This window comes from Macrosteles quadrilineatus, unplaced genomic scaffold, assembly GCF_028750875.1.
Source record: "Macrosteles quadrilineatus isolate MER2022 unplaced genomic scaffold, UCM_ALF_1.0 Scaffold_3__2_contigs__length_128488019, whole genome shotgun sequence".
Taxonomy (NCBI): domain Eukaryota; kingdom Metazoa; phylum Arthropoda; class Insecta; order Hemiptera; family Cicadellidae; genus Macrosteles; species Macrosteles quadrilineatus.
Window position 1 is genome coordinate 23,353,722 of NW_026542596.1, and position 18,471 is coordinate 23,372,192.

An 18,471-nucleotide genomic window follows, 5' to 3' on the forward strand; every position below is an offset into this window, starting at 1 on the left:
CAAACCGATTTAGAATATCTCAAATGGTTGAAAAGTTAAGGGGGGGGGGGGTGCAAGTTACTTTTCAGCCACCCTATATAAGTATATGCTTAAATATATTAATCCCATTGCTAATGTATCTGAACCATAGAAAATTACTATTTTATTTGGAGCATTGGCAACATAAAGTGTCCAATATAAAAATTCTGAAAAGGGCAGTTTATGGGCTGGTTCAAAAACCCCTGATTGGTGAAGTGATTTTCATCCTCACTAAACCTTTCAACTAGCTCCTTATGAATGTTATCTAACCTAATTCAAAGTCAAAACACAATTGTGCTTCCTGCATTGAGCTTTTTTAAGTCTGAAAGTGATCTTGACCGGGAACAGGTTAAATTATGCTTGAGGTATAATGATATAACTACTATTGAGGTATATTAAATTTTGTGTGCATGCTTTATAATATTCTTCTTCTGATCTATTTTGATGATTGCAGGGTCAGTATGGACCAAAGGGAGAGAAGGGAGACTATGGTGACATAGGACCCCCGGGTTTGATGGGTCCTCCAGGACTACCTGGACCTCCTGTAAGTGTAGATGAGAGCTTAGAGAGTAATCATCGACTTTTTGGAAGTAAACATCTCATTCATCTATTTACACTACAGCAGTAGCTAATTCTTTGTTGAAAAGAATGTAGTTAATGAAATAAGCCTGAAAGGTAGTTTGTTGTAGTCTAAAATTATATGTCCACCCTTAAATTTTGTTACCAAGATGTATAATGTGACTTAAAAGATACTTTGATTTACTATACGTTGTTCTTTCAAAATGGCCTTGTGAAATTAATATACTATACAATAATCACTATTTTTGATGAGAACACTCTGTCTGTGGCTCATTTAACTACATTCATTCCTAAAACTGGCTACAAACTTAACACAGGAAGGAATATTCTAGTTCTATCCATAGTGAAGGGTGTAATGATTACATGTACCCTTTAACACATTAACTGAAGATATTTAGAACACCAGCACTACATTCTGTCAATTTGTTGAGCTTTTTGGATGTACAGTAAAAAGTTCTAAGTGTAACCATAACTAAGAGATAAAGCTAAACCTTTTTAAAACACAGGAGTCTTGTGAACACCTTATTGAGATATTTTCAAAATCATCAACATTGTAATCAAATCTAGAAAATACAGATTAAAAGTAATCAATATAGTTAGAATTGCAAATATTTATTTATTAGTTTTAAGCTATTTTATTTATTTATTTTTTTTTTTATTGACATTATTTTGAAGGGAAAATCTTTTTGTTCTACACCCTAGTAAAATACTTCTATGACTGTTCACTGCTGTGTATTTAATAATATAAAATAGGCGATGGCGTCTTTATCTTCTGTTTCTCATTTTTTAATTTCAATTTTCATTTAAATTAACTATCAAATTATTTTGTGGAATTTTTCAAATAAAAAGCAAACAAAAACTTAAAACTATAAGTGTAAATCAACTCTTTGGTGGCAAAATGTTTGGCTTGTTGAACTTGAAAACTTTTCATCTATTAATTGAATAAATAAACAATTTTGTATTTACTTTGTATATTCAAGTGTTGTATTAGTTGGGTCTTTTGAACTTGAATCTAAATGAATGTCTCTTTCAGGGCTATCCAGGCCAGAAGGGTGACAAGGGAGACAAAGGAGAATCGGTGAGTTGCTCATCATAACTTCCTTGTTCCATGTTAATTTTACAAATTAATGAACTAAGCTATTCGCAAAGGGTATTTTGTCAATTAAGTGAAGTGACATCACATCTCAAGCCCTTTTCAATTATATTTACCTATTATATTTTCCAACTTAATCTTAATTTTTAATGAAATTCAATATTTACGAGTATACAATTGATTTTGGTTCTTCTCCATTATTTGGTTAGTTTTCCATGTTCTTTTTATGAAAATTAAACAAACTTTGTTTTAAGCCTATTACTTAAATACTTTTTGTTGGAATGGCAACCATACAAAGTAGGTATTTTAAGCCAAGTATGAACGAGGATTTAAACAAATTTAAATCCACATTTAGAATTTTGTGTGTTTTAAACTAAAAGAATCAAGTTCTATGTGTGTATAAAATTCATTAAATAAACCTTTCAAATACTTTTTGACAAATGAAGGATGAAGGATCAATAAAAAATGTGTTTTTTCAGGTTTAACAGTTCAACATCACTTTTCACACTACTTGTAGAAGTACATACTTTACATCATAGTTTATTATATACTTATTTTTAGGTATATCCAATAATTTTTAGTGTTGTACCTGAACTGAAACCTATCAACCTATCAGAGACTGTAACCCCATTTTACATCTTACTGATATCTTCCAAAACCATAGAGACAGACAATTTTGTTCTTGGACCAATAAAAAAAAACAAAAACAATAATCAGCATGAGAATTTGTTCAGACATTTTCTTGAGAAGTTTTGAGACCTTTTAAAAGTTGCTTTTTCATGTTAAATGAGATGTTCCAGAACACCATTCCAGGTTTTCTCTCAGATTTAACAATCTGAGTACATCTCTGGTATGGACATTACAATCTAAATCAATCTTAAAAATCATAAGCTGTATATTTCATTTTTGTTTTCTATTTCTGTATATTATCATTAACCTTGCTTGTGTTGCTTCTAATATGTTTTTTCTCTTTCTTTTCCTGGCGTCATTTTCTGCGTACAGAAATATAAGAAGCTCAGAAGAAGACAGGTAAATACAAATATCTATACACTTTAGTTGTAACATAATTAATGAACACTTTATCATACTGTATGAGGTATAAGCTGCAAAAGTATATAATTTAAGGTACTTTTTATTACTTGCTGCACTTGATAATGTATAATGTGTTTTTTCAATTGCTATTGTTGAGTTATATGAATGTTTTAAGGCAATATACTTCCTGTAATGGCATAGTGAATTTGTCCTGTATATTTTTCAATTATGGTTGTTAGGTATATTTTTAGTACATTTTAAATGTTTACCTTTAAAACACAAGAATAGTGTAGTTTGTTTTAATATTCCCTTACAGTTTTAAGTATGATATTTTTCATTCATAATGTATCATGATTGTAGAATGATTTATACTTCATATTTTCAAATTTTTTTCGACTTCATAAAATATAATTGTCTACAAAAGAGCAAATGATTTTCTCAAAGATTCATTAGTTGGTTTATTTATAATTTGTATAACAATCTCTACAAACTTTATAACTAACTCTATACAAATATTACTTTACCTAATGTCTCACATTACCTGATTGCTATTGAGGTGGAGTACATAATTTAAATATCTTTATCAAAGGACATTTTCCTCTGTGTTTCCTATATAAATAGAATCCCATTACTGGAAATGTAGTTCATGTTTAATGCATATTATTGTATTAAAGCCTCCAGTGCCTCATGTAATTCATTATGCTTTATCCAGGTAAGATTTAATAAGTTAACTTCATACTGTTTTGAATAATTTGTTCAAAATAGTAAAAGCTCTAACCGTTGATACGATTAGTAAGCTTTAAATTAGTTCTTAGATGTGTAGCCTTTATTTGATTATATTACTTTTGAATATTCTTGAAACATTTTAATAGCATGGACATCCCTTGGACTAATAAAAGTAAGAGACACTTAACTCCTGAAATGAACAAAATCAACAATCTCGTTTGCAGAAGGAATGGATAAATAATTCATTATAGAATAAACTTTAATACTTTATTTCTCTAACCTGTCCCTGTCTCCAAGCCATGAATGCCAGGGTCGCTTGTGCGGTCCTTTTTGTTCAGAAGAGGAATTTATTACATTAGATGTTCTTATAATATGTTTAGTCTTTGCACCCCTAACAGATAGTTAACAATTAATTATTATCACTCTTTAATAATATAAAGACTCAACCAATAGATTTGAAAACATGTTCAACAGACTAGACGTGTTTGATGAGATTCTTCTTTATTAATATTGCCGAATGTTGTTTTACAGGGAGATGGCACATTCGACTCTATCGGAGGAGCGGAAGTTGTAAGTAATTTTACACTTTTATTTTGTAATATCAGTGGTTAAGATAATATTATTAAATCAAAATAACAGCATAAATTTTGTAGTAAAATGTTTAAAACAGTGTGTTCTTCAGAAATCCAAATTAGCAATCTACCCGGTTGATTCAAGATGGTGGCTAAACATGCCAATGTTTCTAAATATGCCTCTATGGTACAAGCCCTCAACACTCTAAAACTAATTGGTTTCCAATGATGATCTTACTAGAGACTTTGCTACAAACTTAGAAGACAATAATAATGTCTACGCGATCAAATTTACAGGATGAAAATGTTACTTGTGCAATTTAAGTCAATGAGTAACACTGTTCATTATAAAGCTCCAGAGCTAAACTCTAATCTCAAGACAGACTATGGAATAAAGCTTTGAATCCAATAGTCAATGGTGTAACTATTCTAAAGTAGGCAAAATATCCATTATTTAGTCTAATGATATTAATCCGACGAAATAAAAGCTATTGAATTCAGTGGAATAACACTTGCAGGGTAAATTAAGAGGGATCATACATGAATCTGGCCATTTCTTGCAGTTTAGGAATCCATAACTGAATCCAGGAATCCTAGGAATCCAGTTTTAGTCCAGAACTGAAACTATCTAGGGTTGCTAATCTGGATCATCACAATTTAATTTGACCTGAAAAATAAAGTTCACTGCAGTTTTTTTTCAGTTTGCTGCAATTGGGTACATATTTTATTGTGCCCCAGTGTTGTCATCAAAAGACAAGTTTATTGTAGTTTCCTATCGATTGTGGGGGGGGGGGGGTCAATAAGTTGTCTGCCTGGTGCCACTATCTAATATAAAAATCCAACTATATGGATTTTCAACCATCCGTATGGGATCTAGTTCCGATTTGGTTATGATTAGATTAGACCAAACCTTACTTAACCCTGACTAAAAATCCTTGACCCTTCGACCCCCTCGCCCTCTAAATGTCTTCTTTTGATTGAGCTGGCTTTGGTTGTCGTCGCCGACATTCTCACAACCACATTTAAGTTTTCTTTCAAATAATTAAGGCAAAAAAAAACTTTATCATATTCAGTTTTTTTACCCTTAAAATTACGTAGACTGATAACAACCAGGCCGTCACACAGGCACCTGCGCATTTAGGCCTATCCCATAAGTATGGCAGATTCATCCGACAATTAATTTTTTACTAGTTAATCTTGCTCCCTGTTTTATTTATCTTTCTGTAATGAAATTGGAATAAATAAACTTATTTCATTTAATTTAATTTCGATTGGCACTCTACTGTATTAGAGCGCCGTAACTGTTATTCACAATTGGGCAAAAGTTGAAGTAAAATCTCATATAACAACAGATCTTTAATGGAGATAAAAAGTTATGACATAAATTGTGTACTATAAATAAGCTAAGAAATATAAAGCCAACTTGCCAAAATGTTTTTTATGTTCAGGTAGTCGGACCCCCTGGACCACCAGGCCCCGCAGGAGTTCCAGGTCTACAAGGTCCTCCAGGAATCAAGGGAGACCGGGGCATGGATGGTGCCAAAGGAGAACCAGTGAGTGTAGAGTCTGCATAAGATTTAGTTCAACTCCTTTACTGATCATATAGAATTTTTGTTTTTTCTTCCTAGATTTGTTTCCTATGTAGTGATTAGATATAATTCTACAACACCTACACACTATGTGTATTTTAAAGCAAAGATGAGTGAATGATGAGTGTGTGATGTGACGGGGATGAATGAGATGACAGCTTTTGTTACTAGTCAGGATCAGCTTGTACCTTAGACAGGACCATTTATAAATGGTTTTTTTTTATCCATCCCAGTTTCAAGAATTTGACTTATATTAGACTAACCTTTGTTGTTGTTGCAAGAGGTCTTGAGTGTTTGTGTCACCCTATGAATTTCACCAGAGCCTGTGTGGCGTCTTCAGGGGTCTTCTTGTTCATTATGTAGCCCCTGAACTGTTTAATTAGACAAATATAAGTAACTTCTTGATAAGCATTGTCCATGTTATTAAGTTTACAGGAAGTAAATAAAAGAAACGTCTTATAACACTTAAAACATATATTTACACGTTTACTATTACTCACAAAACGGTAAATATACAAAAAAGATGGTAAGTGATGATAGATTTTGATTGGACACTCCAATCATCATCAGACCCAATAGACGAAACATTCGGGTCTGATGATGATTGGAGTGTCCAATCGCAATTGATCACCACTAACCATCTTTTTTGTATATTTACCGTCTTGTGAGTAACAATATAAGGGTAAATATATGTTTTAAGTGTTATAAGACGTTTCTTTTATTTACTTTCCACAAATATAAGGTACATGCCTTTACGTCGATAGTTCAAATGTTGTAGTAAGTAAAACTCACGACATGTTTCACCTATTCAGGCATCGTCTTTTAATTTCCTAACAAGTATGTTTCATCCATGATGTAGTCGTCAAGAAACATTTAAATAAATACACAAACATAACGCACAAAAAACATTTAAAGTGTCAGTTAATAGTAGGCCTCTACCATAGATAAACATACTCCCTTAGTAGATTTCTCATCCTTATGGAACAGCTGAAGACAATTTTATTGTTAGTTCTGTACGGTATATGTAGAGGTTGTGTTTTGTTTACAATTTGTTTCCCCTTATTACACTCATTTAAAACAAGGTTTAACCAAATAATACAATCTAATCATAAACAATAACTTGTCCCCTAGTTGTATAACCAAACAGTAAATCACAAATCAAGAAATTAACCCTAAAATAATAGAAACAAAATTTCGTCGACACTAGCACCCAGTGTCGCGTACATGAACTAGACACGAAAAATGTGCTTCAAAATTTACAATGGGATGAGAAATCTACTTGTGTTGGTTAGTCTATGCCTCTACTTTAAACAACACCCTAGTCCGAGAAATGAAATGGAGGAAGAAAGACCTCCTGCGATGACTTCCCTGTATGTCACTCGTCGTTGTCCGATCGACCCGACCGCACTTGTGTAAATTTTTTTTTAAATATATACCATAGTGTGAGTGATAAGAATATCATGACTTAACAAGAAGATCCCTAAAGATGGCATTCAAGCTGGCAAAGTTCATAGGCGACACAAACATTTACCTACTCAAGAACTCAGAGCTCTAACAACAAAGGTAAATCTAATATATTTACTAAAATTTTTAGAGTCCAGGACAGCTAGGTAATAGGTATTGTATCAAACCATCAACAACTGACTCATCTAATGATAGTGGATGTGTGGTATTTGCATCCGTTAATAATCCCTCAGTTCTGAGAGACTAGCTCTTACAGTTAGTCAAAAATAAACTTGTACTCTGTTATGTAGCTGTTGGCTACTGCTCCAAGTGCAGAATACATAACTAATGTTAATGAGATTGTCCCTTGATATTTTAATTTTTTTTTTTAAAGCAAATTTTTAGGGATGTGTGGAAGTTGTAACACTGGGGTGTGAGACAAATATTATGTGCTCTGCTGTGTCAGGAATATCTTGAAAGTGGAAAAAGTAAGGATTGTTTTCCTTTCTTATCTTGTTGAGGGAAATTAGTTTTCAGGAATCTTGTGACCTCACCATTCATTTTGAAAACCAATATTTGAGATCAACATTGCAGAGCGTTGACAATTCACCACATCTAGTCTGCTATCAAGAGGATTGCTTTGCCCTCTCTGTTTGAAAGGGGGGTTTTCTCTGTCAATTTCAAATCCTTTACAATTAATAGATTGCCTGTTGCTCGCACACAAAAAAGGATTTGGTAAATTCAGCACTGTCGAGATTTACACTTGCTCGTAAACTTTACTGTACATATAAAATGCATCACAAAAAAAGCTTTCTTCTACTAATCTCTTTCTTCTCTTAGGGTGTAATGTCACATTTTTTGGACTATTGTACAACTTCGGTAAGTTGTATTTGTAAAATATTTAATGCAGTTGAACATCCCTCTAAGGCCATTAAAGTAAAATCCAAGCATTTAAGAGTCAATAAATATTATAAACATTCATTGTTTTGGTTTTTTTTTCAGGGAGATAAAGGATCAAAAGGTGATCCTGGACCCATGGGACTACCAGTAAGTAAATTAAAAATGTTAAAATATTTATTTTTCAACTTGATTAGTGGGACTTTTTGTTGCAGTCCTTGATCAATAGATGTTTTTACAAACTCAAACTGTTGGTTGGAGTCAGGAAATACAGCTCTTTGTATTTAGTAAAATGAAGGATTGACTTCAATTTGCTTTCCATGTGCTGCCCGTTGTTTCAATACTACAGTTTACTAAGTGTGCTTTAGTTAAAAGTCCTGCCGGTTGTGAGGTGCGGGTCTATCTTACGGTTTTTGTTGGCCACAAGATCATGAAAATTTACTATAAAATGTGAGAAGTGTATTGAAATAGCGTAGTAAGTCAAAGTTCTGTTTGAAAATGGTGCATTCAGCTTAGAAATGGCAGAACTAAAGTTGACATCCATTTTTTGTTTGCATGACAATATCCCACCTCACACGACGAATCATACACAAGATCTTCTTCATTCATTCAAATGGGAAATTTTCTTTGAACTACCCTACAGACCATTACTTGCTCCGAATGACTTTCACTTGTAAAAAAAAGACGGTATGCAGTATATATCGCTTTGATAACGACTACGGTACGAGCCAAAATTGTATGTCTCTGAGTGACTGAGCTCACTAGCAGCAGGGAATAGTATGTCAAAGGAAAAATCGCAAAACTTGTCCACCGCTATAAGTAAATCAATTTGTGACAATTATATGTTGAAAAGAAGTATTTTGGTTTTTCTTTAAATTATTTTCTCTTATGCCACTTTTTTATTTTATTTCAATTGTTCTTTACTATTTTAACAGTCATCGTATATTGTTTATTAGCGAGGGTGCCAGGTTAAAAATACTATCGTTATGTCCACATGTTTTTTAACCCTTTTTTCTAACTTTTGATTTCCCATAGGGTCCCATGGGGCTGAGAGGCGACTCGGGTCGGCCGGGTGACATAGGCAAGCCCGGACAGATGGTAAGGCCTCCGTTTTCCTAAACCTAACCTAACATCAGCTAACCACTAACTCCACGCTGATGTGACCGATGAGTGGACTAACATGACTAACGGTGTGAGTGCTACACGCGATCTCATGTAAATAGCGTTAGTGAAGATGACTCTGGAACTGTTCTGTAGATATTAGATTAAATTAGTCTTGGTGAGGATTGATCGACAACTGAAAACAAGCACAAACTACATTGTCTAATTTATTGATTTATTTATTTCCTAAATTTGTTTCAAGTATATTTGTGTCTTTGGTTTTTGTCTAAACCTTGATTTTAGTTAATTTTTACAACATATTTTTGTACTATTTTACTTATTTTGGAAATATTTAGTTTCTTTATTGATCTCTAATTTTAAAAGTTACTTGGTTTAAGGGTTAAAATTGTACTTTTGTTTCATATTGTTTTTATATTGTAACTATAATAGTTTGGGAAACTATAAATGTTTATATGCTATTTCAAATTATGAATTCATTGTGTGTAGTATGTGTCATAAATTTGTTTGTGTCAATCTACTGATTAAAGGTGGATGGATTTAGTAAGATGTTTCTCAAGTATTACTTTTTGAGATAAAATAAAACACTTTATCCCTATACATTATAATCTTTAAGCACATCTATAATTCGAAATTGAGAGATGGAATAGTTGATTCTTTTAACCATATGATACAAGGGTTTGTTTCTATATTAGACATTAGATTCATTGTTTATTCAAATACTCATGTACTGTTTCAAGTTAACTCAAGTACAAAAATTAAGTTTTACAAATAAGTCAAACTTATTTGTAGAACTAGTTCATTAATTCTTATTTGTATTGATAAAAGTTTAAATTATTATACAGTAGTGCAGACTACTCAATAGAAAATATGTACTTTTACTTTATTTTAACAAAACAATGTTTTTGAATTTGCTTTTTGAATTTTTTTTCTATTCCTATGAAAAATAATTACAATGTTTTTATGATTATGTACTTTATACTCACTAAAGTTATGTAATTCATAATGTTTCTTGACTTGTTGAAATAACATATTTACATTATCAACCATACACAATTAATATTTTTGATATATTCTTTGCAGTTCAATGTTTTATTTATACTTTATTTATTCATTAAAAAATTATTGAAGTTTAAATTAGTGAACATATGTACATAATCTAAGGGTGAATTTTGTAATTCTGTCATCGGTTGACTTAGACATATTAGACTGATGTGATATTAGAGTTTTCATTTGCATTTCATTTCATTTCCTGGCAAGAATTTTTCCCCAAATCATTTTTAATACAAATCGTTGTGAAGCAAAAACTTGTCTTTACTTTGGATCAAAAGCCAATATTCTAAGATCTAAAAAATATGTTTTTATACTACAGTATATATTTTATAAATAAATTAGCACGAAGATCAAACAATCATAGGTCTTGCATTTTTTCCACGTCTAAAATTGCAAAAACATTTAAATGCCAATAAGCAGTTTTTGTCATTCAGTCTTAGAATTCAAATTAATTTAGATAAAATGACTACGGATATCTCTTGGAAACTTCTTTATGTGATCGTTAATTTCAGATTTTTTAATATTTTGTGATTCTAGTAGCAGCATATTTCAGTACAGAAGAAGCCGACTTTTTTACTGTTCACGAAGATCTGAGTTTTAATTTCTTGTTGACAATGAATTGTTTTTAATATAGATTTAAAAAGTGCTCACAATTGGCTTAGTCAAAAGATTTCTGAGATGGGAGGGATTTTAAATTTATTTATACCTGGTTGGTATACAAAAATGTAGCTAGCCTTATTATTAATAATTATTAATTTTATTATTATTATTTTTAATGCAATAAAATATTGTGCATGAATTCAAATTTCTATCTAACCTTTTTCTTGGTATCAGCTTCTTTGGTTTTTTTTCAGTTAATCATAGTACCTTACCAATATTATTGTAATAAAGTATGTAGGTGTGTTCACATCAATATTAAATTAATATTAATTACATTTGAAATGTACACATTACAAAATAACATATTTATTTTCGTAATGTTAACCAGTTTTCATTGATTATTTGGTTTTTGTAATATTGTACTGAATTACTTAGTAGGTACAAACCTATTTACTCAACACAGTACTTACAAACCTAAAGTCCACTAGAGTTAAGTCATCGATGTACAAAGTGTCGGATCTGAGTGTTGCAGTTAAGTCATTTGGCTGCCTAGTTATGAGTGCCAACAATAGACTTCATTACAAAAATTTAATATATAATGCTATTTTCATTATGGTATATATAATAATATAAATATTAAGCGTTTTAGATATTTTTGTGTGTTTTTGTAAGTACTTTCAACTAAATATTGTAATATATTATTATGATTGTTATATATTTATTGTATGAAAATGAAACTGTATCTTAGATTAAGTACTGCCGCAGTTTTTAGTGTTTGTATAAACGTAATTTAGGGTTAAGGCGTTGTTCCGTGTGAAATAAGTCACCAGTAATTGTAAAGCATGATGCTTTTTGGCTGTACTACCCATTTGGCTTGCAATTTTGTATTTTATAATAGTACTCTTTTATAATAACAAAAATTGATTTTCTGTTAAAACCGCTACTTTAAAGTATTTCCAGTATATTTTATTTATATAAAATCCAGGTAATTATATGTACTTTGACATTATAGCTATTATTAGTTTCTTTTTTTACCTGTAAATGTTTTTCATAAAATGTAAAATTTATTTGATTTGTTGAAGAAAGGACTACATTATTGAGTAAAAACGTTTATGGTGTCTTCTATGAGGTTTAAAATGTAACTTTTTCAGTATGAGAAATAAAAGAAACGGAATTCCAAAAATATCCTGTGTAAATTATTTTATGTAACTATTTGAGTACCCAGTCCATCACTTAAGTATTCCCTAAAGAGTGATGCAGATAAAATTGTAATAGTTTTATTACTGAAAAATAGCAATCTTTTTAAGCAAACCATAAATTATGCTATAGTGTTTATTATACCACATTTAGTTTGTGATTACTTTTATGTTCTAGTTGTTATTATTTTATTGCTACTGCTCAAAAATCGTTTTAATTATTTTTATGATTCTAAAATTACTTTTATAATTTAATATCAGAGTTTATTATTAAATTATTTCAATAAAGATTTTCTTTGGAAATGAGAAAGCCGGGCATATTTAATTGTAATAAACGTAAAAAATACATACAGTGAGACGATTCACTCATACACAATTATGTATTTTCATTTGATAACTCTTACCTATAATAAAAAACATCCACTAATTTGTTAATTAAACTTAAGTGTAGTAAATGTACCACAATCCACTACCATTGAAGTTTAAAGACTAATGTATGAAGTCAAGTGGAAGAAAGAACTATGAGTGCATAAGAATGCCCGAATAAAGAAAATATTTTCTTCCCATCATTACATTAAATTATAAACCCTAATGTTTATAATCAAAGTTACTGAAAACAAATTATAATTTTTAATAATTGATGTAAATAGTTTTGGATCATAATTAAATTTCCTAACAATTCTAAACTTTTACAGATTCTTAGACTTTTTCGGTGGATAGAAATACCGGGTGTCCACTAAGTAATGTTCCAACTTTAAAGCTAAATATTGTATTCATAGTTATATTTACATTATATACAAATACAGCTCATCAAAGATAATTTTCTCAAGTGGTCTGCATATTATAAAAGTTTGATGTAGTCTCCACTCCGTTCCTTGCTCTGCATAGATCAAATAAAAAATCGACCTCTTCCCACACTTTTGACAACATTACCTTAGTCACAGCCTGGATTGCTCTCTGCCTTGGATTGATGACATTCCTGATTTTCTCGGAGTAAACAATGTTTTTAACGTATCCCCAAAAGAAAAAATCTAATGGCTTCATTCCCGGGCTTTGTGGTGGCCAGTGAATTGGTATTTCTCTTCCATCCCTACTGGGATAACGTGTGTAAATTTGCTAACAATGGGTAACAACAAACAGTACCACACAGTGTTGCACAATAAACGTAAATTTCTCTAAAATAAAGCTTGGAGTGTTATTCTTCACAAAAAAATTATTAGCAGTTTGCTCCGTCCAATGTTATGGTTGCAGGGACTAAACCAAATGGGTGCATTACTTTGTGGACACCTGGTATATTAACTTATTTTACTTTATATTCAACAGTGAATTTTTGTATTAATTCTTAATGTCGTTGTTAGGGTCGTTAAAGTCACCTCTTACATTGAAAACACCTATATATAGTTATAGGTTATTATCAACAGGTAGTATCAATTAGTATTCAATAGCTATACAAACTTAGTTCTAATTCACATGAGTGGATAAGAGTTTGAATAAGTTCTGATTCTTCAATAACCTAAGCCCTCTGTTCCTAGTTAATTTTACTCTCATGTACCATTTAATTGTTCACAAACTTTATACTTTAGCCATTAATGAATCTTTTGTGGGACATTTATTACATGTTATTATGTAGAGACCAACAACGCTTATCATGATTAGTTTGAAGAAGCACTGTAAGTATAGATAATCTTTTATTTCATGTTGCATTGTGAGGCTGTGAGAATGCTTGAGATTGGAATAGAATAATCACACATTTTGCAAACTATTCATGCACCTGCATTTTCATGTTGGATTCAAGATTCCAAGGTATTGCATTTTTGTAGACCCTAGAACCGTCATCATATTTTTCAAGATCAAATAGTTTTGATTTTGCAGTTAATTGGCAAAACAAAATTACAAAATATCAAATCAAACCTCTTCAGAATAACATATTCAGAATAACTATTCAAAATGCAATATCAATTTATAATTATTATAAGTTTATTAAGACTGAAGGCAAACAGAAAATCTGATTATAGGTTTAGTACTGATTGGTTATGCATGGTAAAATATAGTTTCAACTTGATTTGATGTTGACCACAGTAAACTTTTACAAAACGCAAAGTATTTTGTCAGGTCCCATCGGAGACTGCCAATCAAAAAGTGTTAGAATATTTAATTTTTTACATTGATATAATTTCACTAAACAAGTAAAATGCTAATCATTAATTAAGTTTTTATATTTTTTTAATACTGTGCCACCGCAATGTTATTTTTTTTTTTTTTTTTTACTGAATCCAAAACTAACAACAGTTTAATTTTATCATATTGCTCCAGGTTATTTCCAGGTTCTATTTGTTTTAAATATCAATCTGCTATTCCATTACACTCCAATACAATAAAATCACTGCTGGTTAATTTCTACAGTTTGCGTACACTATAAAGTTGTGTAACATAATTTATAATTTCACAAGCACCTTAAACCAATTCACATAATACATTATTTGCCGGTTCCTGTATTCATTTCTGAAACATTCAAATTTATTTTTTGAAGAATGACAAAGCCTCATGCATCAGTTCTGTGGTTTAAGGTTGCTGGACTTAGTTGAACAGAGCTTTGATAGATAGCAGCACAAGCAATACAGTTGACAGCTGACACTACAATATCAAACTACATGGCACTTATAAAATAACCAACAATAGTACACCTAACTCCTATATAATAGTATAATCAGTGCTATTATTTTTAGTTTATGCTTCTAGTTGGTGTAACGGCAACTCTTTACATTTAAAAGTGAAAAAATGTAGAGAGGGGACAGCTAGAGGTTCTGTATGACTTCATATTATGCATACAAATTCTACAACAATGTACGGTATAACGAATACATTTTGTGAGGAAATAAAACAGCTTGGACTTATGCAACCATTATGAATATGAAGAACAGCTCCACAATGATAACAACCCCATTAACACGTTCTACATTTGTAAAGATACAATAAATAAGTTCTAAAATCAGCATAAATAGTAGAAAAAAAACGTCTACTAACATCATTTAATTTTTTACTATTAATTATATTTTTTTACTAAATAAACACTTTTTACATCAAAATACTTCATAGATTTGTAGATTTAACTGCAGTAAAATGCATGGACCGTTTCACTGCAATCTTACATTTTAATTTTTAACAATATTAACGTATATTATTATTAAGATAAACTTACACAATTCAAAGTTTATTTAGACATTCTATTTCTATGTACACTGAGCAAAGCTTTGCTCTCGTGTCTTAGTTGCTCTATTTGAATTGCATGTTGCATTGCATTATAATTAAATTTTATATTGAGAATGGCAGTTTTATATGATTCCAAATTACTAATTCAGGTACTATAAGGATTTAAAATCCTGATATGTAACCCATTGTCAAAAGGTATCTCTATGGTGTTAGCTTTGACGATGGTACATACCAACATTATCATAAATCAAAATAAAATTTTTAATAAATAAATAAAATAAATGTAAAACATGTTCCATTAAAATTCATAAAGTGTTTTAATGTTTAAATATTACTCAGAAATGTCAATTTAGTACATAAATTATAACCCTGTAAACAATAAAATATTTGTGAAACAAAACAGCTTAAAAAATCTTTGGTTTTGTTTGAATGTAACAAATTTGTTTACTAGAAACTCATATTATAAATTATAGGCCCTACCATATCTAAAAATATCAACCCATATTTATGTTATTTTAAAAGAATAAAAATTTTATAAAACTAAGCTGACTTTATATACCTTAGCTCTTAAATTATGCAGTATAAATACATTTGATCACATTAGTTTTACAATGGAGTTTTAATGTGCAGTTACGAAACATATATATATATGCAGGTAGAATGGCTTTTGCAACAGAATTTGCAGCTTATTTGGTTGCCTGAGCATGTTTTTTTCAATAAATTTATCCATAGGTTTTCCCTAAGTTTGTATTAAGTTTTTATATTTTCACAATGTATTTTTTGTGTATATAAATATTCTAATGTTTTATATCTTTTACAGGGACCTCCAGGACTTGATGGAATGAAGGTAGGCTTTAATTATATTTTAAAAATTTTATTTTAACCACTCTTGATAACCACACATGAAATCAACGTAGATTTCAATAACTCGGGGTCATTTTAAGCCAATTAAATATACAGGGTTAGGCAAAAGTCTGGAACCCCCTAGTTAAATTTTAACGCGTTGCAGTAGGAAAACCAAACTCGGCACATATTTACAGCATAAAAAATTTCACTTTTTTAATTAAAGTTACAACTTTGACCCAGCCCACAAAATGGGGTATTTTGGGGGCAGCCCAAAATTTTCAAATGTAAACACCTATCATGTGACCCCTCATTTTAAAGGATTTCTCAAGACAAATTAAATGGCATGAACTAGAAGTCAATATCGCACCCCTAATCAAAATGGCAGTTATTTTGAAATAACCCCTATTAACTTTTTAACAGGTTATATGTAGCAGGAAAACTAAACTCAGCATACCTCTATAAAAAAAGAGAATTCACCTTTTGGTTGGTATTAAAATATTAAATTTTAAAGTTAACTGGAGGTGTCCAGACTTTATCTTGCTTGCTCATCTTAAATAATTAAAATTTTGATTGCTTTTGGCTGCCATTTTGATTAGGGGTGTGATATTGACCTCTGGTTTGCGCCATTCAATTTCTCTTGATAAACCCTTTAAAATGAGGGGTCACATGATAGGTGTTTACTTTGGAAAATTTAGGGCTGTCCCCAATATACCCCATTTGGGGGGCTAGGGCAAAGCTGTAACTTTGATGAAAAAGCGCAATTTCTTATGTTGTAAATATGTGCCGAGTTTGGTTTTCCTACTACATGTTAAAATGTTAACTGGGGGGTTCCAGACTTTTGCCTAACCATGTAGAAAGAGGTTGTGAAAATGAAAATACATATTGCTATGATACTCGGTAACTGAGACTATTTTATGTCGCCATAATGATAAATAATTTTCAAGGGCTCCTCAAAATAAAATAACTGAATTGTTTTTATGCCATATTATGAACATTTTTATTAATGGTGTTGTGCATTTTTATGTCCATCTTCGCCTTTTAAAATTCACTTCATGAGAAATGTTTTTGTATTTTAGGGAGGCCAAGGTGAACCTGGAACTAAAGGAGAGAGAGGAGACCCCGGACTGCCTGTGAGTATTTAGCCAAGTAGCTAGACCAGAGGAGTATTCACAGGATATGCTGTTTGATTCATGTCCCAGTTATATTTGAAAGCAAAAAATATTCATTTTATGTTTTGATGATTATAAAACCAATGGTAAACAAGAGATCATGGTTAATAAATCCTCTTTTAAATACAGTACCTTATAATTATTAAAAAGAGGAATCAAGATAATGCAAGTGTAGCACGATTGTAGAGTACAGTAGTTATTGATGATGTCACAGTTTTCAGCCGAGTCTTGGTCCAGTAAAGCCCCACGCGCACTGCGCCGTCACGGCCGGCCTTTTCCAAAAGTCGTTCCCATGTAATGTAATGGAGGTGCGCGCACTAGGACGGCATGGCCGTCACGGACGCCACCGCCGCCACCGACGTCTGTCAGAAAGTTCGGAGGAGTGAATCTCAGGACAATTCTGCGGCGTCCGTGACGTCCGTGCTGTCCCAGTGCGCGCACCCCACGGCACGGACGTCACAAACGACTCCAAGGAATTTAATGTCTAGAAAGACTCTCCTCTAGGTATCGAAGTAGACATTCAAACTTTTCATGGGTCATCCTAAAGTACTGGAAAAATTTGTCATCGTCCTCTACAAGATCGGGGAATAATGTGTGACATTCACCAAAACCTAGTCGTTTTCTATTTATATTATGTATCCAAAATCTCGCTTTCCTCTTCCTCTTCCTCTTCTCCTAAAATTAATCCAACTACCACCACGTCTTCGTCGATATCCATAGCTCCCACACTCTCAATGCTCACAGCAAAACAACTCAACTGCAAAATACATCAGTCCAAAATGCTGTGACGGCCGTGACGGCCGGCCGTGCCGTCGCAGTGCGCGCACCCCCCCTGAAAAAGGCGGTAACGGCCGTGACGGCGCTGTGCGCGCGTACCTTTAATGTTTAAACTTAAACTGAATTATAAGATTTGGAATTCTGGGTAAGCTCGGAAAGTCAGATTTACATTGAACTAGTCAAACTTTGGGAGTCTACTGCACCCCTTGTAATAGGTTGGGTGGAAAAAATCTGCCCTGGTCCATGAATAGCAAATTGGTGAGTCCACCTCTGGCTAGAGTTAAAAAAATAGCTTACAATGTGCAATGAACTTGTAGCCCAACAACACAGGAGACATAAGGGAGAAATATTTGTGCCTATTTGTAGTAAACGTAGGGCGTTACCCTATCAAACTTTGTTTTTCTCATTGATAAAATGTATGTTGATCATTTCTATACATGTAAGCTTTCTTGCAAATAGTTTATTGCTACGTTGCAATCGGTTCCCTCACCTAACAAAAAGCTCTAGACACACAAATTACTCTACATACACAAACAAAAGAATTCTATACCA

The 18,471-nt window shown here is 31.8% G+C and overlaps 1 protein-coding gene across 13 annotated transcripts in view; it reads left to right on the plus strand.

Annotated features, from left to right (window-relative positions):
- The window catches only part of LOC128988605 (collagen alpha chain CG42342-like), a 323,334-nt gene that overhangs the window by 291,171 nt on the left and 13,692 nt on the right, over positions 1–18,471 (plus strand). For 12 of the 13 annotated variants that reach the window (XM_054410032.1, XM_054410043.1, XM_054410034.1 and 9 more), the window contains 9 exons: positions 473–562; positions 1,631–1,675; positions 2,693–2,719; positions 3,980–4,018; positions 5,469–5,573; positions 8,055–8,099; positions 8,985–9,047; positions 15,948–15,974; positions 17,050–17,103. In XM_054410032.1, the coding sequence (XP_054266007.1) occupies positions 473–562; positions 1,631–1,675; positions 2,693–2,719; positions 3,980–4,018; positions 5,469–5,573; positions 8,055–8,099; positions 8,985–9,047; positions 15,948–15,974; positions 17,050–17,103 (495 nt within the window). The remainder of the gene's footprint in view (positions 1–472; positions 563–1,630; positions 1,676–2,692; positions 2,720–3,979; positions 4,019–5,468; positions 5,574–8,054; positions 8,100–8,984; positions 9,048–15,947; positions 15,975–17,049; positions 17,104–18,471) is intronic. The other variant, XM_054410042.1, reaches the window with a different exon arrangement.